The sequence below is a fragment of the Panicum virgatum genome, chromosome 2K (genome assembly GCF_016808335.1).
Source record: "Panicum virgatum strain AP13 chromosome 2K, P.virgatum_v5, whole genome shotgun sequence".
In the NCBI taxonomy this organism is placed as follows: Eukaryota; Viridiplantae; Streptophyta; class Magnoliopsida; order Poales; family Poaceae; genus Panicum; species Panicum virgatum.
In genome coordinates, this window is record NC_053137.1 from 3,745,289 (window position 1) to 3,768,703 (window position 23,415).

The 23,415-nt window shown below is 47.2% G+C and overlaps 2 protein-coding genes and 1 non-coding gene across 10 annotated transcripts; 1 reads left to right on the forward strand and 2 right to left on the reverse strand.

Moving 5' to 3' along the window:
* Positions 1-3,356: 3,356 nt before the first annotated feature.
* On the reverse strand, positions 3,357-4,137 carry LOC120695849. The gene is made up of 2 exons (XM_039979070.1): positions 3,818-4,137; positions 3,357-3,743 (listed from the first exon to the last, which is right to left on the reverse strand). The coding sequence occupies exons 1-2, from the start codon at positions 4,074-4,076 to the stop codon at positions 3,529-3,531; spliced, it is 474 nt and encodes a 157-aa protein (XP_039835004.1). The 5' UTR covers positions 4,077-4,137; the 3' UTR covers positions 3,357-3,528.
* Positions 4,138-5,311: 1,174 nt separating this feature from the next.
* Positions 5,312-9,692, forward strand: LOC120661594 (transcription factor PHYTOCHROME INTERACTING FACTOR-LIKE 13-like). 8 transcript variants are annotated; one of them, XR_005669973.1, is made up of 9 exons: positions 5,314-5,658; positions 5,775-6,439; positions 6,531-6,629; positions 6,718-6,783; positions 6,885-6,950; positions 7,063-7,356; positions 7,417-7,594; positions 8,444-8,526; positions 8,690-9,141. XR_005669973.1 is itself a non-coding variant. In XM_039940530.1 (9 exons), exons 2-8 carry the CDS (start codon positions 5,815-5,817, stop codon positions 7,561-7,563), a joined length of 1,194 nt encoding a protein of 397 aa, XP_039796464.1. In that variant the 5' UTR covers positions 5,611-5,658; positions 5,775-5,814; the 3' UTR covers positions 7,564-7,594; positions 8,444-9,141. The 8 variants fall into 8 exon arrangements, 6 of the variants coding, with proteins under 6 accessions (XP_039796434.1, XP_039796419.1, XP_039796450.1 ...); XR_005669971.1 differs by adding an exon at positions 9,161-9,692 and having other exon boundaries at positions 5,315-5,658; positions 8,444-8,960; XM_039940530.1 differs by having other exon boundaries at positions 5,611-5,658; positions 5,775-5,861; positions 5,965-6,439; positions 8,444-9,141.
* Positions 9,666-9,739, reverse strand: TRNAV-AAC. Its single transcript has one exon. It is a non-coding gene; the product is annotated as a tRNA-Val (tRNA).
* Positions 9,740-23,415: the final 13,676 nt, after the last annotated feature.

Genomic DNA, 23,415 nt, shown 5'->3' on the forward strand with positions numbered 1-23,415 from the left:
TTTTGAAAAGTTTGATCCAAAAATTCACAAGAAAGAAAGAAAAAGGGAAATTTATATGCAGCACACTTTTCAAAGAGTGGTTTTGTGTAGAGCACATCATGAAAGATGATTTTGTTTCCAATACATCATGAAATTGCAATTTTGTCTCCAACACACCACACCGAGTATAATAATTGTTTCTAGCTGAGCAAAGATGTAAAAGACAATTTTACCCTCGGACCCACTTGTCATCTTCTACCTTCCCCCTCCGGTAGGCCACCGCTCCCTCTCGCCCGCGCCTGCTCCCGCGCGCCGACCGCTCCCCCGCGCCGGCTCCCTCGCGGTCGCTGCCACCGCTTCCCCGCGTCTGCTCTCTCGCGACTGTTGCGTCCGCAACGCAACGCCTATGCTGCCTCCGGCCGCCCGCCGCTCGGCCACCTCTGTCCATCGCCGATTCGCCGCGCAGCACGTCCTGAGGCCTAGGCTACCTCCGCCCTCACTGCCTGCGCTGCCTCCTGCACTGCCGGGTTGCCGTCGCCTACAACGAGGTGCTTGAGTCAACAACAGCTTATTTCCCGTATGCGTGCTTTGCCCCCAACGAATCAAACTAATTAATTAGTAGTAGCTAAATTGCAGGCCATCAATCTTGCTCCATTAATTTGATGCCTCTCCTCCAAATCAAGCTGTACCATGCCGTTGCTGATGTCAAGTGCAGCAGCGGGCCGTGCGAGGATGTCCCCGCAGAGAACGGGGATGCCGACCACCGACCCATGCTCAACGCTGGGGCGAGCTACCTCTCCACAAGCGCTGACCCCAATCTCTGTCACCTGCTCCTCTCTTCTCACCTTTCGCACCATAATGTCCTCGCGCGAGCCGTAGCCGGCGCAGGGGAGCGGTGCCAGCCGCCGCAAGGGAGCCGGCGTGGGGGAGCGGTCGAGGAAGCCGGTGCGGGGAGCGACGGCGGTCGGCACGCAGGAGTAGGCGCGGGCGAGAGGCAGCAGTGGCATGCCGGAGGATGAAAAAAGAAGATGACAAGTGGGTCCATGGGCAAAATGGTCTTTTTACATTTTTGCTCAGCCAAAAATAATTATTATACTCAGCGTGGTGTGTTGGAGATAAAATCACACTTTCACAGTGTGTCGAAGACAAAATTAACTTTCACAATATGCTCTATACAAAATCACTCTTTGAGAGTGTGCTGCATACAAATTTCCCCAAGAAAAACATTTGCTCTTGTAGCAATTGGAGACTGACCGGTCTCTCCGCTGCGCAGGACCAAGGTTTTTTTTCCGACCGATTTCACCGAACCGCCGGCCACCGGTTCCGGTTAACCGGACCGGTTGGACCGGTTACCGGTTCATACCGGTCAAACTCAAAATTAAATTCAATCGGTGCCGTGGAAACGGCCAGTAACGGTTAGCCGGCCGGTTTGATGGTAAAACCGGACCGGTTTCACCGGTTACCGGTCTTTGAACAAAATAAACCGCCAGTTTTAAATTGGTTCCGTGGTGTGAAATAAAAGGAAATTTTGGTATGAACTATGCACATATTAATGTAAAATACCACACCAAAGTAACAATTTATAATTATGCAGAGATATACAATATTAATGTGCGTGCATACAAATACCAGTCATAATCGTGCCTACAAATACAGTAGTCACTGATACACATTAATAATAGTTCAACGTAAGAATGGGAAGACCCCCATTCTGGACGCCATTTGGTATTCGGCGATGGACATCACATTCAAACCTCGCACTCTAAGCAGTTCAGCCTTGTAGTCTTGCCAAGATTGCCCTGTCCACGCCGATGTTGTCTCCCATTCCTGAACTAACATAGTATAAAAATGGGGTCTTCCCACTCGTACACCCATCTTGTCTGTGGCTGCATGCTGATGTCAGGTATGGGCATGGTTAACCTTACCGGTGGGAACCGGTCCGGTTTGACCGGTAACCGGTCAAACCGGTCCGGACCGGTTCCGGTTCCGACCGGTTCCCAACCGGTCCAAATTCAAATTTTGAATTTGAATTCAAAAAAATGAAAAATTCTCAAAAAATTCCTAAAAATATTTCAAGGTGTGATGAATCTAATGGTGTCAAATTTTCTCAAAAATTCGTTCATTTAGTATGGTTTGCGGAATTTATAAGTTAAATAAAAAAAACGTGCATACGAAAGTATACAAATACAATGTAAAAGTAGTATAAAAAAGAGTTGGAGGGTTCATTTAGACTAAAATATGTTGTACAAACATTTATTTAGTATACTTTGTGGGCATTTGAATTTAAAAAAAAAAGAAAAAAATTTGAATTTGACCTGTACCAGTCAAACCGGCCGGTTACCATCCAAACCGGCCGGTATACCGGCCAAACCGGCCGGTATACCGGTCTAACCGACCGGCATACCGATCGGAACCGGTTGAACGGGGAAGTTTGAATTCAAATTTGAATTCCACCGGTTCCGACCGGTAACCGGCCAAACCGGACCGGTATACCGGAACCGGAGGCCGGCGGTTACCGGTCACCGGTCGGATACGTGAACCCTGGGTATGGGATAGTGAAAAGACTGCGAGGTATCGCTGTAGGACGAAGAAGAATACTGTGGATTATCGTAGTCCGTCGGTCCAACCGTTCTCCTCGGCGATTCCGGTGCTCCATGATCGGGGTCCTGAGTAGCATGTGTGAACTGAGTCTCCCCTACAATTAACCATATATAATAATTAGTACTCATAATCAGAAACATGTGTGCATATATAGGTGCAATGTATACCTGTGAAATGAATGGGAATACCACCACCACCACCAGCAGCAGCAGCATCAACACCGTCACTACCGTCACCATCACCAGCGGAGCTGCTATCCCCAGTCTCCTGATACGGTGGACTACGCTCACCATCGCCATCATCAGTGGACGTGTCGCTGTTCACTGATTTTGCTGTTGCTTTTCCTTTTTGTTTTTGACGCTTCGAGTCACCCTTCGTATGCCCCCTCTGGAATTTCCTCTTCCCTAGGTGAGTGTCACCCACATGTCTATGTGCCCAATCGCTGATGCAAGCATCCCCCATAGTGTCACGTAGATCTGAGAGGTTTATTTGATCGCTGACAATATGAGACGGGAGAGGGACGTCTCCATCATCATCATCCTCGTTCAGAACTGGAGCCCGGTTAGATTGACCAAATTCCATCCATTCCCGCACCGGATTATTCTCATCATAAAATGAAAGATGGGCCAGCTGGTCAATAAAATCACCTTCTTCACGTATCGGTGGGCCGGAGACCTCCTCTAGTCGCAGACGAAGGTTGTAGTTGACATAGACCAACTTGTTAAGTTTCTTGTGCGACAATCGATTGCGAACTTTTGTATGCAGCAAGGCAAAAGTACTCCAGTTGCACTCGCATCCACTGGACGAACAACATTGCGAAACAAGCCGCATGGCAAGGTACTGCAGCTTTGGAGTGCTTGATCCGAACATCATCCACCACGACGCTGTATGTGCAACCGAGTATGTAAGCAATATATTCAAATAGAGAAAACAACAATATTTTACGGACTAGCTCTTACATGGGGATGTCTTTGGATCCATCGCCATTCTCATTGCCATTTCACTGCCAAACTCGTCAACCTTCTGCCGAAACACCTCAAGCTCCTGCAATGCCTGCACGGCGCTCTGGACATCCGTCATGCGCTCAAATGTATCCTTGAGTCCACGGAACATTTCTTGAGTTGGATCCATCGTGTATGAATACCTCGGATTTAGGACAGCAGCTGGAAAATTTAAATCACTTCAAATAAGCATAAGTTTAATAGAGTTCCAAAATAGATGACTCGTATAGTCTTACCTGGACCCACATACGTGCCTATGAACACGTCACGCATCCTATCCTCCAAAACCTTAAGATACTCCGCCCGAGTGGAAACATTGTTTCCAAAGAAAGACTTTGACCAAGCTTTACCAATAACTTCCTTTGCATTCCTACCCTTCTGCGTCCAGGAGCCTGTATCAATAATTTGTTGGGTCATTCCTCTTCTCCCACCGGATGCCACGTTATAGTCCTCCACCGCAGGACTCTTCCTCTGCGAAGTTGCCCTACGCAACATCCTCTGCAAAGGATTCCCCCTCGTCGAACCACTACCCCCTCCATGCTCGTATGCACCTCCTCTCTGTTCCACCCCCCGTTGGTACTCTGCTTGCGCTCTCGATAGGTCCAAGGCACACTGCAGCTGAGTCTTCTCATCTTCTTCACCGGGATTGTTTCCCTCCGCTGCAGCCTTCTCCCGTCTCAACCTCTCTCGAGCCTGTTCAGCAGTTGCCTTCCTAGCCTTCTCAATGTCACGCTGAAAATAATCCCGCACATATGGTGGCACATTCCTGCAATGGACCACCTCCGCCCCGCGGTGAGCCAAATGTTGTTTTAATCTAGTCGCACCACCTCCTGCTTTCTGCATATTACAATACTTGCATCGCCATCCGGGATAAAAAAATTTCACCATGTTCCCATACAACATTTTTATCTCTACCTGACATTGTCTATCTGCACAAATGGACAACAACGACATATCAATCACATAAATCCTAAAAACATATATGCACCTTAATATTCAATTCTACCTAAATCCTAAATAAACCTAAATCAAATCAACCTAAATCCTTACATCATACACTTAAATCTTACCTAAATCCTAACTACACCTAAATCATACATCTAAATCCTAAAACAAATCATCTAATATTGTAAATCAACTCAAAGGAAAAAAAAACTTCAGAAGGCTTACCGGCGCGCCGGTCCGGCTTACCGCCTATAGGGGTCGGTTTACCGTCGTTACCGGCCGGTTAACCGGTGCGGCCGGTTAGATCCGGGCGCCGGCCGGCTAACCGGTGCTACCGGCCGGCTAGCCGCGATATCCGAGCGGCTAACCGGCGTTGAGCGCCGGTCTGGCGTCCTGGCGGCGGCTGGAGGGAGGAGGGGGAAATGGGGAGGGGGGGGGGGGGCACCGGTCTGAGGCTTCTGGGGGGGGGGGCTTAAGTGTCGGTTACGGGCCATTGGGCCTTAATGGGCCGGCCGTTTTTTTATTTTTTATTTAAATTCAAATGCCCGCAAAATATGCTAAATCAACGAATATTTCAAAAATTTTGATACCATTACATTCGTCGCAACTTGAATTATTTTTAGAATTTTTTCCATTTTTTGGAATTCAAATTTAAAATTTGAATTTGGGGCGGTTTCCAACCGCCCGAAACCGAAACCGGTCCGGGCCGGTAAGACCTGTAACCGCGGAAACCGGTCCGGTTCCGGGCGGTTTTTTTAACCCTGCGCAGGACTAGCAGCCTAGCGGGAGTAGGCTGGGTGAAATCTTTCTTTTCCTTCCCCATCCAAGTTGCCGATTCCGAGGGGAGCTGACAGGGACGCGTCCCGGCCCAAAGATCTCCGACAGCGATGTCAACTCCTCCCCTCCATACAAATGCCGGCGGACGCCTCTCTCTCTCTCTCTCTCTCTCAAACCGATGCCGCCCCCCACGGGTTGTTCTTGCGTTCTCTGAACCTGGGGGGAAGGACAGAGAGAGAGCGTGCCCGGATTCAGCCTCTGGTCGGCCGGAGCATCGCTGGTGGTATACTGGTATTGCCGCGCAGCTACGCACAAGTTGCGGAGCTCTTCTACAAGAAGAGCTCGGCGGTCGGAGGTCAGAGCTCAGCTCGTCGTCGATCACTTGTTCTCTCTTCTCTTGCTGTTTCTGCTCTAGCTGCCTGCTCGTAGCTAGCATCATCTTGGGGGGCTGAAATCGGGCATGGGCGTTAGGTACCTCGGCGCGCCCGGGTCCAAGAAGTGGATACTCGCCATGGACGGCGGCGAGAGGCCGGCGGCGACCCAGAAGAGACCCTTCCCGTAACCAAAGCTTTCTTCTCCCCCTGCTCCATTGCTTTCTTGCTGCGCGTTTGGTGTTCTTGATCCGTTCAAGCTTTGCTCCTTTCCACTCGGCGCGGCGCAGTCCGGATGGAGAGCTCGTGGAGCTGCTGTGGCAGGACGGCGCCGTCGTGGCGCACTCGCAGGCGGCGCAGCGGGCCTTCGCCGGCGCCGGCAACACGGGCGCGAGCGGCGTCACCGGAGAGGCGGCGGCGTGGCTCCCGGGAGGCGGCGCGCTGGGCGGGGACGTGTACTCGCAGCTCTGGCAGAGCATCGCGCAGGCCGACGGCCGCGTGGGCGCCCGCCCGCCTGCCAGGAGCGGGAACAGCGCCGCCGGGTCGAGCCGGACGGCCGGCGAGGTCGGGTCCAGCTTCTGCGGCAGCAACCTCGTGGCGGCGGCGCGGCACCTGGACGACGACATCGACGACGTCGCGGCGTTGCCGCCACCGCCACCGCCGGGGGACGAGCCGGGCGCGTGCGGGGGCGCGTCCACGTCCAGCGGCTGGAACAGCAATGCGCTGCTCAAGAGGAGCAGGGACGAGCTCGATTTCCGCAGCGAGGTTGCCTTCTTGATTCTATGCTGGTGGCAGTGCGTTCAGATTGCGTAAATTCAGTTCAAATTGGTGAGAGAAAAAGAAATTGCATTTGCAGGATGCCGACTTGGACACCGTCGACGAGACACCGGCGTCGAGGCGGCCGGCGTCCAAGCGCAGGACGCGCGCCGCCGAGGTCCACAACATGTCGGAGAGGGTAAGTCTCTCTGGAGAGCTTTAGCTGGTGGTGCCATTTGCGGCTACCATGGTGTGTGCTTGATTTGGTTTCATGTCCCCTGTTGCAGAGGAGAAGGGACCGGATCAACGAGAAGATGCGAGCTTTGCAAGAACTGGTGCCCCACTGCAACAAGGTGCGCAAACAATCTCTAGTACTTATTTATCATCAGACTTGGACTTCTTGTCCAATTTGATATCCGTTCTGACAGTAGTGTTGATTCCAACAATTGCTCAGACCGACAAAGCATCAATACTAGATGAGGCAATTGAGTACTTGAAGTCACTCCAAATGCAAGTTCAGGTCTGCAATGGCTTCCCAATTGATCTGCATATGTGCAGCATTGTATCCTTTGACCATCGCTTCAGTAGTTTCGCCGTCTCGGCATGTAACTGATCCGTTTCCTGTTGCTCAGATCATGTGGATGAGTACTGGGATGGCGCCCATGATGCTCCCAGGTGCTCACCAACTCATGCCTCCAATGAGCATGGGCTTGAATTCTGCCTATATGCCACCGGCGGCGCAATTCCTCAGTCAGATTCAGACAGTACCACCCTTCCTCAGTAACCCGCTGCCGAATCAGATTCCTCAGATCTCACCTGCATCTACCAGTGCACCCAATGTAACAAACCAAGTTCAAAGCAACCGCATGGCCCAGCCGAGAAATCCATTTCTTCATCCTAATGATGCATTGACATCAACACCTCAGGTTACTGTCAGGATTTCACCCCTCGTTTATATGCAGAACTTCACAACAAGCTTACCTCAGGGTCCCAATTCATTGCAGTTACCGAGTTTATTTGGCTATGGACCACAGATGGCACAAGAGAACGCGATTCAAGAGTTACTGGCTTGCACTGCTGCTCCAGCTTTGGACGCGGAGCAGCTGTCTTCCTCTGACGGAACAGGAACCTAACACCACCACAATCCAGTAATATGTTTTACAGGTCAGTGCTAAGTTTTCGCTATGGTTAAAATTGAAATGCAAATGGATGTGTACAGAAGTGTTAATTGCGGTATCATTCTTGTTAGCAGTTTAGCTTAGCTTATTATCGCATCCTAAGTTTGAGCATATCAAATTGTCGGCACTTGGTCTTTTAGAGGAAACATTGTCGTTAATGATCTGATACCAGCATCGGATAGATCAGTTTTGACATTTTAGTTCTTCTTTGGCAATTTGCAGTCCTATTGTCTCACTAGATGCCTAGATGAACTAGGCTGCGCCGCTGTGGCAGTTGTACATCGATTTCACTCGGTCGCTGTTACATTCAATGGACTGTTCTGTCAAATTAGCAGAAACAAGTGGACTAGTTTACAAACAAATGGGTTCAGCATTTACTTTCTTGACACCGACAGGATAAGGAGTGCAACAATGACTTGCATCAGGGCAGCACATACTAGCATAATGAGTTAGAACCTTTATTCCGCTCTGTATGTATCAACAACCAACATCTGCTTAGTATTATCTCTGAAAGAATTCATAAAAGTAGATTTGCGCATTTAGCTGATACCAAATAAGGCTTGATCATATGATATTTGAGATCTGATAACGTTCCATGTTCTATATATTCTTTTTCCAGATTGACCCTGCAAACATAATATCAGATGTCAGGGGAAAACTAACACGTCTGCCACATCCTAGCACGGCTGGAAATAGAATATCTCTCAGCATATAAAATGGCTCGCATTCCCTAGAACTATATGCAATGTATAGAATATTAGTGACAAAACAATGTTTTGTTGTTTCCTTTTCTGATCATCTTTGACACGTTTGCTATGCATGCGTTGATCAACAGGCAAGCAGCTAGGGGGTATGAACAGAAGAAGTCAGAACAAGTGGTCCTACAGGAATCAATTGGATACTAACATGCAGTGTGCAGTAAGGCCATGGGCAGATCATGCAACCATGAGATTTTTGGGAAGCTCTGAGGAGCCAACACGTTTGTGGCAGCACTGTGCCGACACGATACGATTCTTATCTGAAGAATAGTCTTGGAAACTTGAACATCACCTTTCTGTTTCTGGAACGATTTTGTCTACAGGAGACGAACTTGGCAAGGCCATCAGGAGATGTGATCCTGCTGATGCTTTGGACACGGAGGTGACATGCTGGATTAGGATCATCACAGAAGCACAAGGATATAAAGAGTCCTGGTTTCCCTCCTCTTTTTGCTGATGTTACACCACTGTTACATTATCCCAGATGAGACTCTGCATCTGGTGAGTTGAGTTCTTGTGGGTCTCTTCCAGCTTTACTTCAGCTAATGATTCTTCAAGTGGGCGGCCGCAAGGAACATGATAATGTTTGCACGGGTAAGAATTATCCTTTGCTGTTAGGGCACATGGCTGCAGGGTTTCAGTTCAATTACTGTTTGATTCTTTGACCAAGGGGGCGGGTAAACTCGGTTACTGGCTGTAATTAGTAACAAGTTACTAGATTTTTATGCTCATCCTTATGAAATCAATATATGAATCTGAGTAGAATTTTCTGGAATCGGATAAATTTTATTCAGGGTGACGCTTATTGAGATTGAAACAAAACAGCATCATGTCGGATTCGTACATGAAGCACATCATCAACATTATTGGCATTTGGACATGCGCAAATATCGCGCGAATTGTGCGCATGAACGGATGTCTGCCACATCTATATGGATCTCACGGCACTACTTGTTGAGAAATTTGTCGGTCCATATCGCAGTTGCTTACATGTAATGATACACGCTTCATTGTCCTAAGTTAATAGGACAGTGACGGGTCAGTCCATCTGGTTTGCATATCATCTGTGGTAATGTGCGTCCATCACAGTCCCTGTCGGTTGGGATTGGAACTTGGTTTTTTCACTTTGGGTTGGGGTTTGGTTCTCATGCTCAATCAGGTTGAGTATTATTTTCTTTATATTGGAGGACGTTTTCTTACCAAACGATTGAAAGCGCATCTCATCAAAAGAAAAGAAAAAGGTTGGAGGCAAGATGCCAAGAAAGGAAAGAAAAACAGAAAAGGAGAGAATAAAAATAATGGCTTCGCCCGGGTTCGAACCGGAGACCTTCAGTGTGTTAGACTGACGTGATAACCAACTACACCACGAAACCTCGCTGGTATGATAGACCACAAATAGCTTATAGCAGAAACCACAGTGTGGCCTTGCCTAACTGGCGCTGCACTATGGAGTATATTGTATTGTGTCCTAGTATAGCAGTATGTAGGGGAAATAACCTGGGGGATCCTCTCTCCCGCTTGTGTCGCTCCCCGCGCGGGCGACCGAGCGGCTCCCAACCCTAGCCGCCGCCGCGCCCCTCTCCCGGCCTCCTCCAGCCGTGCCGCCGCCCCAGCGGTCCGCCGGCAACCCGTGCGGCTGCGGTGAAGGCGGTGGCGGGCTCCTCCTCCCTTTCCTCTGGCGGCTATGGGCGGGCGCGGACGTCCGGAGCTCCTCTCGTCGGTGGCTATGGCGGCGGCGGAGGCTCGGGCCTCCAGATCCGGCGGCGCCCCGGCCGGATCTGGAGGCCGCGCGGCGGGGGCGCGCGCCGTTGGGTGGCGGGAGCGGCGGCTGTGGCTGGCGCGGGTGGGCTCCGGCGGCAGCGGCCGGTGTGGGAGTGCGTAGGGAGGTGGTGGCTCTGGCCGGTGCAGTGGCGCCGACGATGGCTGCGGCCGGGACTCGCTGGGTCTGCCTGTTCCGGGCCTTGGCGGCTAGGAGCTAGTGGGGCTGGAGGTGTCCTACGTGTGGGCAACGGGTGCTTCGGCAAGATGGTGGTGCTCCTCTTCTCATCCTCGACGGCGATGCTGGTCCGGCGCCGCCTCGGTGGTGGAGTCAAGGTCTAACATGTGCTTGCTGGCGGTGCCGTAGTGGCGCCTCGCGCTGTGCCGGGCTTCTCCTGGTTGAGGTGTCGTGGTTGCGGTGGGGTGCGGGCTTCTGTCATTCGTCGAGAGCATGCGGCAGGAAGGGTGTTGTTCCGGGTGAAAACCTCCACTGTCGGTGGCAATGGTGGCGGCGCCCTCGGGACGTCGCTTTCCCCGCTGAGCGCACCATTGAGGATTACCATGTCCTTGCTGCACAGGGATCCCAGGGTGAAAACCCAGTCCTCGGTGGACGTGCGGCGACGGCGCCATTGGCGTCGTGCCCTTCTTGGAGACGCCGCATCTGGAGACCCGTCTCGGACTATGGAGTGGTGGTGGTCGGCTGGTGGTGTTGCCTTGTGCGTTGCGGCTGTGGTGGTGCGCTTGGTCCGTGTTGGCAGGGTGATGCAGAGGGGCCATGGGTGTGTAGCCTCGAGTTGGCGCGCTTGGTGCAGTGGTGATCTCGATGACGGCTAGACAGAGGTGTTGCTCTCAGAGCAGTTTCAGGTATCCGAGTCCTTGGCAGAGGAGTGTGAGGCGGTGGGTGAGGCGAGGCCCCCACGTAAAGTGGTCAGGATAGGTGGTTTCACTGGTGCTGCGTCGGGAGTGTTCTGCCGAAGCAACGCCGGAGCAGAGGGATCGACGATCGTGTGTGTGCGACTTGATGGTGATACCCAAGGTGGAGGAGTTCATGTGGCCACTTGAGCTTGCAGCGGGTTGCGGCTTTTGGCGTGGCACAGTGTTGATGACGACGGCACGGGTTACGGTGGCTTACTTGTGGCTCTTCTCCCAGGTTGTGGTGGTGTAGTGTCTTGTTGTGTGCGTTGTTCGCGTGCGTTGTTTGTGTGTGGTGGAGTTCGCTTCGGCGCGTGATGTACATTTGCTCCTTCTTTTAAATGATATGGCAGTGCTCACTGTCTTTAATTTCAAAAAAAAAGTATAGCAGTATGTACACATTATTCCATCACTTCAAATAATTTCGTTGTGCTAGCTATGATTCCTGCTGAGAAGAGAAGTGTTTGTGTGGCATACATGAGAGGAAGGCCAGCGAGGGATGCAGCTTTTTTTTTTGCGAGAAAGAGATGCGATTTATATTAAAACACCACAGGGAGCACAGTACATCTCAATCTTACAGTGGCCGTGTTTGGTTTACCCTGAAAAAGTGTTCATGAAAACTTTTTGATGCTTTATCACTAATTAGAGGTATTAAATAAAGTCTAATTACAAAATCATCTCCACAACTATGGTACTGTAGCAGTTACCCAAGCTAATGAGGCCTTTGACCGTACGATTCGAAGATAATTAGGTGTGGTTACTGTAGCATCACTGTAGCCAATCCTGATGGAACTTGGCTCATTAGATTCATCTCGAAAAGTTACACTCATATGTGAAAAGGTTTCTCAAATAAACTTCGTTTAGTACTCCATGCATGCATTCGTCTTTTTGTGAAATTTTTTTGATGGTGTAAACCAAACATGGCCAGTAAAGATCCTGATGAAACCAGAAATTACATCGAAGTCCCTACTGTTTATCTTCTTGATCCGGTCGAGGAAATGCAGCGCCTTCTGAGCTCGCTCGCCAGCGCCCGGGAACTTCAAACCACCCATCTCACCGATACAAATCGACCGGACGCCAAACATTGGTAAACCGCAAGAAATACTCGTGAAGAGAGCATCGGCCGTCGGCCTCAACGATTTGTCCCCGCATCCTCCATCTTCCACCATGGATATGAAGCATCCAGATCCAGAAGCCTCGAAGCAAAGCACAAGCAAGCACAGGAAGCCACCACGACCAGCAACAACAGAGGAGACGCAGCACAAGAGATCCATTCGAGAACCCAGAGGACCCCAACCAACCTCACAGGCCAAACCAAAGAACTGAAGCTCACCTGGATCGACCCGGAGGACAAAAATCCACTCCGCCTCGACGCTGGCAGCGACAACAAGCGGAAGGAACAGCAGCCGCAGAAGGAGGGCGATGTCAGCTCCTCCCGGGCACAACACAGCTACACCACCGGAGCCCGACGGCAAGCAAACCCTAACCCTAGGTAAGCCCCTACCTAAGATATATACATCCGCGCGTCGATTCCGCAGCTCCCCATCCTCTCCACCGTCGGAGCGGTCGCCGGAGAAGGAAGGGAGCGGCGTAATCGCCACCGGAACCGGCGTTCGCCTCGCGGTCGCCCTCTCCTCTGCTTCGTACTGTAGAAGGGGAAAAGAGACGTGAGCAAGCAACAGAAGCAATCAATCTTTTGAATATAAGGGATGCAGCTATTTGATATGGTGCAGTAGCGTTGCTTTCTCTTGGGAGCTATTTTGTATACTAACTTATATTGTGCCTTGCGGCGGATGTGCAGTGGATCATATAAATATTTTTCCAAATGTATTGCAAAAGTACTTTTAATTTGAAAGTTTTGTCAATTAAAAAATTTCATATTTAGAAGTGTTGAGCAACTTAAGTTTGTAATTTTTTAAAATCTGAAGACGGTCCGGTGTTCATATCGTACGTTTAGTGGATCTTATATGAAAGAATTTTCGAAACGTATTGCAAAAGTACTTTCAATTTGAAAGTTTTCTCAATTAAAAAATTTGATATTTAGAAATGTTGAGCAACTTAAATCTGAAGACAATTTGGTGTTCGTATCGTACGTTTAATGAATCTTATATGGAAAAATTGATATAACACGCTGGGGTTATATTTTAGGAAACTACGAGGTTTGCTTTGAAAAAGTACCTGCGAGAGAGGGATGTAGCGCTAGTTATTTTTGATAAAGATTGGGGGGCTTTCCAAAAATTACCTGAGATGAGGATTGTACTGCAGATTGATTTCTTTGAAGTTCGAGGGGTTTTGTCGGGTTAATTTCGCTAAAGTTTAAGTGTTTTAACGGAAAATGACTGGAGTTTGCACTATCTCGTCCATCCGCTCAGGCAATCCAACGGCTGTGAACTGGAGGCGACATGTGAAAGGATCTTAAGATGCCTAGAGGGGGGGTGAATAGGCAATCTGCAATTTAAAACACTTAACAAAAATGTCAGACGCAGACTATCCCGGATACTCCGGGTATATGCCCGGATACTCCGGGTTTGGTGGTCCGGAGTATCCGGAGCTATATCCGGAGTCTCCGGGTTTGAATGACCTGAAACGAAACTGCAAGAATCTCTGTAAGAAAAGTAGATCGAGTTAGAGACTGAGTACCAGGGGTTCCTTAAGGCTGATATCCAAGAAACAAAGTTAACTAGAAACTCGTGAGTGAGTAGATCGAGCTCAAACCCTAGAAATGAAGTCTCACAAGCAAATGACAATGAAACCAAGTAAACTAACACAAAGGAGACAAGGATTTGTTTCCCGAAGTTCACACCCGAAGGTTCTACGTCTCCATTGAGGAAGGATTCGAGAGACGGTGCTCAAGAACCCCTATGCTCCTCTTCCAAGGGCGAGATCACCTCTCAAGCCCAAGATTACTTACTATGGATTCCTCGGCGAGGAATGGAGATTACAAACTTCTTGTGCAGCTCACAATCTTGGTTGAGCAACCACAAGCACGCCTAGCCGTCTAGGAGCACAAGGCTCCAAGAGTAACAAACTTGAATCCGCGAGCTTGATCAAAACCAAGTGCTCAAGAGATGGAAATGAGGCTCACTAGCACTAATCCTTGCTCTTGCTTGCTTCTCACTCAAATCCCTCAAGGGAATCACTCAAGAATGGAGAAGGGAGAGTGAGAGAGCTCCTTTTGGCTTAAGTTTGAGTTCTGTTCGTCAAAGTGGCAAGAGAGGGGGCTGAAGGGGTATGGAGGGGGTATTTATAGTCTTCAGCCCAAAAATAGCCATTGGGCGAAAGGGTACCCGGAGACTCCGGGTATATGCCCGGAGACTCCAGGCAACCCTGACTTTTCAGCCCGGAAACAGCACCCGGACACTCCGGGCAATGGGGTCCGGAGTATCCGGCCCTATACCCGGAGTATCCGGGCCTATACCCGGAGTATCCGGGTAAGACAGGGAGAAACTTCGGTTTATGGCTCTTTTGAGTTGTTTTGTGGCTCACAATCGTTTGTATAGGTTCTCTTGAGCACAAGATCTAAGTCGAAACCCTTGAACCAAGTCCCTCTTGATAGTACGGCGTTCCTATACTCAAATTTCAAATTCAAAATCTAATTTCTTGAGTAAACTTGAACTCCGCTTTTTCATTTCCTTTTTGAGGGTCGTATATCGTCACTTGATTCACCTATACATGTTCACCACCTGCACACATGCTCAATTACACGATTAAATGCACATGTGTTTTGTCATTAACCACCAAAACCCACTTAGGGGCCTAGATCACTTTCAATCTCCCCTTTTTGGTGATTGATGACAACTCACATGTAACTCATTTGATAATCATAAAGCAATAAACATCTAGCATATAAGAGCTCCCCCTAAAAGTATGCCATGAATTTTGAATTTCAATTTTTACTTGACATGTCAACAATTGGCATATATGTTGAGAGAAACACACAAGCTCTTATAAGTTTGACAGTGGGGTGAACAGGTGAGTGCCAAGAATATGTGTGATGCATATGACAAGTTATCCACTCAATAAAATGTGTATCTGTCAGCTGGACCCGGAGACTCCGGGTATAGGTCCGGAGATTCCGGATAAGGAGTCCGGAGAATCCGGCCTGTAGCCCGGAGTATCCGGCCCTTCTGAGCCAGAACACAGAAAGACAGAAAACAGATAATCCACAGCTCAAATATGTCACACACTAGCAGAAATTTCTTAGAAATAACTCAAGTTCGACAGCTAAGCACAGAGTAGCACGCATTACAAGGATTCTCACACCACATAGTCCTTACAAATGATCAAGAGAGTTTAAAAATGGAATGGAAACGACATAAGTTCGATACAAAGGCGACACATGCCCAAATGAGTACATAAATGACATTTTCACTCCCCCTTTGTCATCAAGTGCCAAAAAGGGAATGAAAAGAAGCATGAATTCCATCTACTCATCATCTTCATCTTGGGCGGCATCCTCGGAGGTATCCTCATCTTCATCGGAGTCGGGGTGCTCACGATAGCCTAAGGGCTCATCTTCTTCGGTCTCCTCTTCCTCATCAAAGATCTCTTGGCCACTTGGAGGAGCACGGCGGGAGGAAGAAGAAGTATGGCGACGAGGAGAACGGGGCTGACGACGAGCACGTGGAAGTGGAGCATGAGTTGCGGCAATAGAAGCCTCATCGGCGGCATCCCACTCAGCAAATGGATCATCAAAGTCCGGGAGCTCACGATGAGGATCCAAAGGAAGTCCCAAATGACCCCGAATCTCATTGATGGACCTTGTGTTCTCATGCACATCATTTGCAATATTCCTACACATCCCAAATAAGCTACGGAGGGCCCTCTTTACAAAGGAGTCATGATGACGGTGACGAGATGATGAAGAGGCACCCACAGAAGATGGAGCAGGATCATGTCTTGGGTTCCTTGTTGCAACGGCATGAGCTGGAGGAGGAGGTGGTGCATCACCTGAGCGGGCACGCAAGTGAAGAGGCTCATGCTTAACTGTCTTTGGAAATGTGACCTTGGTCACCCTCTCTATCATATACATGATGTAAGGTGCAGCAGGAAGGGACTTCTTGGCCTCAATCATAGTCCTTCTTAGCTCATTCCAAATGAAGTCCATAATGCAAAACGGTCTACCACTTGGCAAAGTCCGGGCTAGAAGATTCACTGCATAGTATCTAAGTGCCACGGGATCACCATCCTTTGCATCAATGGTTGCTCTAAAGAATTGATTCATTGCATAATAAATCGGCAAGAGATGATTTGCCTTTCCTTCTTGAGCACAATAAGGATTGTAGAACAAGGTGGGTACTTGATATGTCTTGAGTTGCTCCTCAACATGAATGGGATCTCTCTTCTCATCCTTAGTGCCAAGTCCAAGAATCCTAGAGAAGGTCATGTAATCCACTCCATATTTTGCTCCTTCAGTGGTCCAATAAAATGCAATCTCATTTTCATCATAATATAAAGAAGAATGAAATTGAGCAAGGATCTCTTCATTCCAATCATAGCGAAAACCCATAATATCATAGAGACCCATGTCCTTGCACTTTGCCATAGCCTCATTAAAGAATGGATCCTTCATATTCTCATAGTATTTTCAATCCACGTACTTGCAATGAACAATGGGAGCACGAGACTTACGCATCACAACTGAAGAATAGAAGTCTTCGTGAAGCTTGCACCAAAAGCGCCGCTCAAAACCTTCACTCTTGTCATATCTATAATATTTTTCTTTGCGTGCCTCCCTAAGTGCCACATCTTGCTTGTAATAGTTTCTTTCCATCTCTACTGTGAAACCAGGCACTATCCCAGGACGATGAAGTCTTGGAATGTTAGGATAAGTGCGCTGCCCGAGAGGGTACTCAACTACCAAGCGAGGGGGTGTCTTAGGACATATGTCACGAGCAATACCCTTGCTTGTCGGTGTCGGACGGGATGGAGGAGCCGCGGATTGGCTTTGCAAAATGTAAGGAGCTTTCCTTGGCTCCTTAGAACTGCTCCCAGCGGGTTCCTTCCCGGCATGATGACGTGGACGCAACTCCCTTGGAGGATTTCGAGGGGCATCTTCCCTTTGAGTGTGAGGATCATGACGCCTCTTTTGTCTTCTTTGTTCCGCGTCCTCCAAGGACTCACCAGCGCGTGGCCTCACCATGCCTAAGTAGATAACAAGGATCAAGACCAAGCTGGATAGAATTTGGAAGAAAAAAGATGTGCTGGTGGTGATCAAGTCCGGAGACTCCGGGTATATCCCCGGAGACTCCGGCCCAGAGGGTCCGGAGTATCCGGGTGTATATCCGGAGTATCCGGACAAGAGCGCCTGAAACCCTAAGTTTCAAGTATCTAAGAATTTGACCATGGGATTTGAATGAAACTTGAGGAAAAGGTTCCTACACATGCTAGGAAGGGATGCCTTAAAGATTTTTCAGAGAAACCTACGACATTGGGAGATTGGGCGATCCGAAGTTCAAAAGTACCTTTGAGACCGTTGAGAGCGTGGGAACTTCAAATCCGAGACTTCCCGGAGTTTCCGGAGGGGAGGAGAGTCTTCCTTCAAAGATTTACGAGTTCTTGATGCTTGGAAGAGTGAAATCGCCCCTAGGGCGTGAGTGGGAGAGTAGAGAGGAGAGGGGGCGGCGGCTGTGGTAAAAGGAGTGAAGGTAACCGTTTACCCCGACCCCCCCCCCCCCGCGGTATATATAGTAAAAACCAGATATCCGGAGTATCCGGCCCCAGGGCTGGAGTATCCGGATAGTCCGGAGTTTCCGGGCCCTGGGCCGGAGACTCCGGCTCCCCCTGAGACTGAGCAGAAAGAGGTTCAAAAGAACTTGATCTAGATGGATTTGGCTAAGATAGATTTTGTAGATCTAATGGTGTGAGAGAAATTACTCAACTTGAGATCAGCCAACAATCAATCAATGGAAACAATGATCTCAAGTGAGTAAAGTGAAGAACCAAGCTTTTTATAAACACAAAAACACCCATTTTTTGAAAGTTTTCAAGATCTTTTCATTTTGATAATCACTTAATCTATGATCACTCAAGTGTATGCAGTAATTCAAGCTAGGTTACGAGAATCCAAGATGTTTAGTTCACTTCTCAAAGCACAAAACCTTGACTCATCTAGAGGTTTAGTAAAGATATCGGCAAGTTGCACGTCGGTGATTACATGTTGTAAAGCAATATCTCCCTTAGCCTCATGATCCCTTAAGAAGTGATGACGAATGTCTATGTGTTTTGTTCGGGAGTGTTGTACCGGGTTGTTTGCTAATTTGATTGCACTCTCATTGTCACAAAATAGAGGAATTGCATCAAAATGACAACCAAAGTCACTCAACGTTTGTCTCATCCACAAAAGTTGTGCACAACACGCACCGGCGGTGACATATTCGGCCTCCGCCGTGGACAAGGCAACCGAATTTTGCTTCTTAGAGCTCCAAGCTACTAAGGACCGGCCAAGGAATTGACAAGTCCCCGTAGTGCTCTTTCGATCCACTTTGCAACCGGCATAATCCGAATCGGAATAGCCAAGTAAATCGAAAGATGAGCCCTTGGGATACCATAAACCAAGGTTAGGAGTGAAGACCAAATATCTTAGGATTCTCTTAACCGCCATCAAATGACATTCTTTCGGATTAGCTTGAAATCTTGCACACATGCACACACTAAGCATAATATCGGGCCTAGATGCACAAAGGTAAAGAAGTGATCCAATCATGGAGCGATATACCTTTTGATCCACGGCCTTGCCATCTTCATTGAGATCAAGATGCCCATTGGTTGGCATGGGAGTTGTGATGGGCTTGGCATTTTCCATGTCAAACTTCTTGAGCATATCCTTGATGTATTTGGTTTGACTAATGAAAGTGCCATCCTTGAGTTGCTTGATTTGAAATCCGAGGAAGAAGGTCAACTCACCCATCATGGACATCTCAAATCTCTTTGTCATAATCCTACTAAAATCATCGCACCAAGTTTTGTTAGTAGAGCCAAATATAATGTCATCGACATATATTTGGCACACAAAGATATCTTTATCAACTTTGCGAGTGAAAAGAGTAGGATCGGCTTTGCCTATTTCAAAGACTTTTCTTAAGAGAAAGTCCTTAAGGCATTCATACCATGCTCTAGGGGCTTGCTTGAGCCCATAGAGCGCCTTATGGAGCAAGTAGACGTGGTTTGGGAATTTTGGATCTTCAAAGCCCGGTGGTTGCTCAACATATACCAATTCGGAGATTGGTCCATTAAGGAAGCACTCTTCACGTCTATTTGATAGAGCTTGAAATCATGGTGAGTAGCATAGGCAAGCAAAATACGAATTGATTCAAGCCTAGCAACGGGAGCATAAGTCTCACCAAAATCCAAACCTTCGATTTGTGTGTAGCCTTGAGCAACCAACCTTGCTTTGTTTCTTGTCACCATGCCATGTTCATCTTGTTTATTTCGAAAGACCCATTTGGTTCCAATGATATTTTGCTTGGGTCTTTCTACTAAGTACCAGACTTCATTCCGAGTGAAGTTGTTTAATTCCTTTTGCATAGCCATCACCCAATCCGGATCATCCAATGCTTCTTCCACCTTAAGAGGTTCCAACGAAGAAACAAACGAGTAATGTTCACAAAAAGTAGCCAAACGAGATCGAGTGGTTACCCCTTTACTTATACTTCCAAGGATATTATCCACGGGATGATCCTTTTGAATTATGTGATGAACTCTTGGATGTGGAAAGGAGGATTGATGTTGGATTGGTTCAGCTTCTCTATCATCTTGAGACTGATCTTGATGTTGGATTGATGCCTCAGTTTGAGTAGCCCGGATACTCCGGTCAAGATGTCCGGAGTCTCCGGCTTCATATCTGGAGTTTTCGGATTTTGCAGCGGATGTAGAGGTAGATGACCCTTGAAACATCAACTCATCATCATTGTCCACTTGTTCTTGAGGCTTTATTTCACCAATCGCCAACTTCTTGATAGCTTGACTTGATGATTCTTCCATTCCTACAACATTATTAACTTGCTCCCTTTGAGAGCCATTAGATTCATCAAATGTCACGTCACATGCTATTTCAACACAACCGGAGGTTTTGTTGAAACACGATAGCCATGAGCATTTGAGGCATAACCAAGAAGAAAACCTTCATCAACTTTAGGTGCAAACTTAGAGTTCTTGGGCTTCTTGTTAAGAATGAAGCACTTACTTCCAAAAACTCTAAAGTAAGACACATTAGGCTTTTTACCAAGTAGGAGCTCGTATGCCTGTCTTGTTCAAGATCTTGTGAAGATATAGGCGGTTGATTGCATGACATGCCGTGTTGATTGCTTCCGCTCCAAAATTGATCCGAGATCTTGTACTCATCAAGCATTGTTCTTGCAGGCCTCGATGAGAGTTCTATTTTTCCTCTCAACAATTCCATTTTGTTGAGGAGTGTATGGAACCGAAAATTCATGACCAATGCCCTCATCATCTAGAAACTCTTCTACATTAGTGTTCTTGAATTCGGTGCCGTTGTCACTTCTCACTTTCTTGATCTTAGTCTCAAATTCATTTTGAGCTCTTTTTGCAAACTTCTCGAAAGTCTCTTGCACTACACTTTTGTCATGCAAAAAGAATACCCAAGTGAAACGAGAATAATCATCAACAATAACAAGACCATATTTGTTACCACCAATGCTAATGTACGCCACCGGGCCAAAGAGATCCATATGTAGAAGTTCAAATGGCTTGACGGTGATGACGATGCTCTTTGATGGATGTGGAACACCAACTTGCTTCCCGGCTTGGCATGCACTACATACACGATCTTTCTCAAAAGAAACATTTGTTAGTCCTAGGATGTGATCCCCCTTTAGAAGCTTGTTGAGATTTCTCATCCCAACATGAGCTAGTCGGCGATGCCATAACCAACCCAAGCTAGACTTTGCTATCAAGCAAGCATCAAGTTGAGCCCTCTCTTGAGAAAAATCCACAAGATAGAGCTTTCCCTTGAGCACCCCCTTGAAAGCAATGGAGTCATCGCTTCTTCTAATGACGGTTACACCCTCGTTAGTGAACAAACAATTGAAGCCCTAATCACAAAGTTGTGAGATGGACAACAAATTGTAACCAAGTGACTCAACTAAAAGAACTTTTGAGAGAGTGAACTTTGAGTTTAGATTAATGTTACCGGTACCGAGCACTCTTCCCTTTTGATTTCCCACAAAGGTAATGAAATAATCTCCACTTGATGCGGTTATTGTTTCAAACATACTCCTTTCTCCGGTCATATGATTTGTGCAACCACTATCAATCACCCAAGTTGATCCACCGGAGGAGTATCCCTACAAAACAAAGTTACTCTTTTCTTTTAGGTACCCAACAATACTTGGGTCCTTTAATGTTAGTCACAAGAACTTTGGGCACCCATACATGGTTTTTCACTTTTGTGTTCCATATACGGTGTCCTACAAATTTGGCAACCACTTTACCATGGTGGTTCCTTATCATTACATAATCGGCATAGAAGGATACATGAGATGATTCTTGTGCCTTGATCTTAGTTGGGTTATAGGCCTTGAACTTATCTTCCTTGAATGAGGATGCAACAATCTTAGCACCCTCATCACATGTTGTGCCTCTCTTGATGAAATTGACATGATCACTTTCTTGAATTGCATCATTTGTCTTGTGAATGAGAGTGGTCATGTTCACTAGACCTCCTTGAGCACCCAAGGCGGTCTTGTTCTTGTTCTTGGTAAATGGAATGGCATGTGGGGTACCTTGCCCATTCCTACCAAGTCCCTTACCCACTTCAAACCCAAACTTGCTCATGTATCTTGACCCAAACCCCTTGGTGTGTTTCTCAAATTCACCTACCCTTGTAAAGGGAATTTTCTTTGGGACTTGAGTATGTGATGGAGCCTCTTCTTGCAACAAGTGAGTGAGTCTAGAGATTTCTTTCTTCATTGCATTCATCTCAACATGGTTAGTAGCACGAGTTTGAATATCAATATTAAAGCACCGTGCACATCCATTACTTGTAGAAGGACTAAATGAATTAGATGTCTCTTTATTCTTAGAAGTACTTTCCCAAAGAGTATTAAATTGAACCTCAAGTGCCGTGTGATTAGCTTGTAAGCTTGTCATGCTCTCTTGAAGTTTCTCATTATCCTTCCTTAGGAAAGTGTTAGTGTCATTGACAAAAGAAAATTTTCTAGTCAAATCATCCACTTTTTCTTTTTCACTAGAGAGTGACTCTTTCAACTCAAGAAGAGTGACATCCTTGACTTTGATTGAGTTCACAAGCATCTTGTTTTCCTCCCTTTCATAGGCGAGGTCCTTTTCAAGAGCCTTGAATTTTTCTCTCTCAAGTCTAAGCAATTCTTCTTGTGTTTCAAGAGTCTCATCCGCTTCATATAGTTTCATAACTAATTTCATCATTTTAGTTGCGGCACCTTTACCATATTTCTTGACTAGTTTAGCAACTTCTACTTCATTATCCAATTCATCATCCGATGTGTTTGGAGATGTTACCTTGGAGTTTTTAGCCATGAGGCACATGATAGGAGCTTCATCTTCATCGTCGGTGAGATCTTCAAACAAGCTTGGAGGATGTGGAGATGATGCCTTGAAAGCCATGGTTGCAACATCTTCTTTCTCGGACTCACTTTCTTGTTGTGAATCCCATTCTTGACCAAGATGAGCTTCTCCGGCTTGCTTCTTGTATCTTGATCTATCTCTCTTGGATGTGTTTTCTTTGGTGTCTTTGTTCTTCTTCTTTTCTTCCGGGCAATCGGCAATGAAATGCCCAACTTTGTTACACCCAAAACACGGCCTATTAGACCTTCTTCTTGGCTCATACTTCTTGTTCTTTCTAAAGTTTCTAAAGTTGCCTCTCTTCAATACTCTTGTGAAGTTCTTGATAAAGAAAGCCATTTGCTCATCATTAAGCTCTTCATCATCATCACTACTAGTGCCTTCAATTTTTGAGGATTAGTTTGCCTTTTCTTTGCCTTTTGACTTAGCTTGAAGTGCCAACCCACTATTCTTGGCCGCTTGTTCTTGAAGCTCGGCTAGATCTTGATTAATCTTGACTCTCTTTAATTGATCATGGTGAGCCTCAATTCTTCCAAGGACATTCTTGGCGGTGAAGTGCTTGAATCCTCTTTCGGCTCTAATCAAGCTAGGTAGAGTAACATCCCTAGCCATATACACGGTCAAGAGCTTGTCCACAATCTCACGGTCACCCCACTTGTCACCACCAAGAGATTTGATTTGATTTGTGATTTTCTTCATGCGGTTGTACATCTCTTTCACACCTTCATCCTTCTTCATGGAGAACAAGCTCAATTCATCTTCTAAAGTTTTGATTCTTGATTCTCGTACTTTCCTTGATCCTTGATGGTTCACTAGGAGA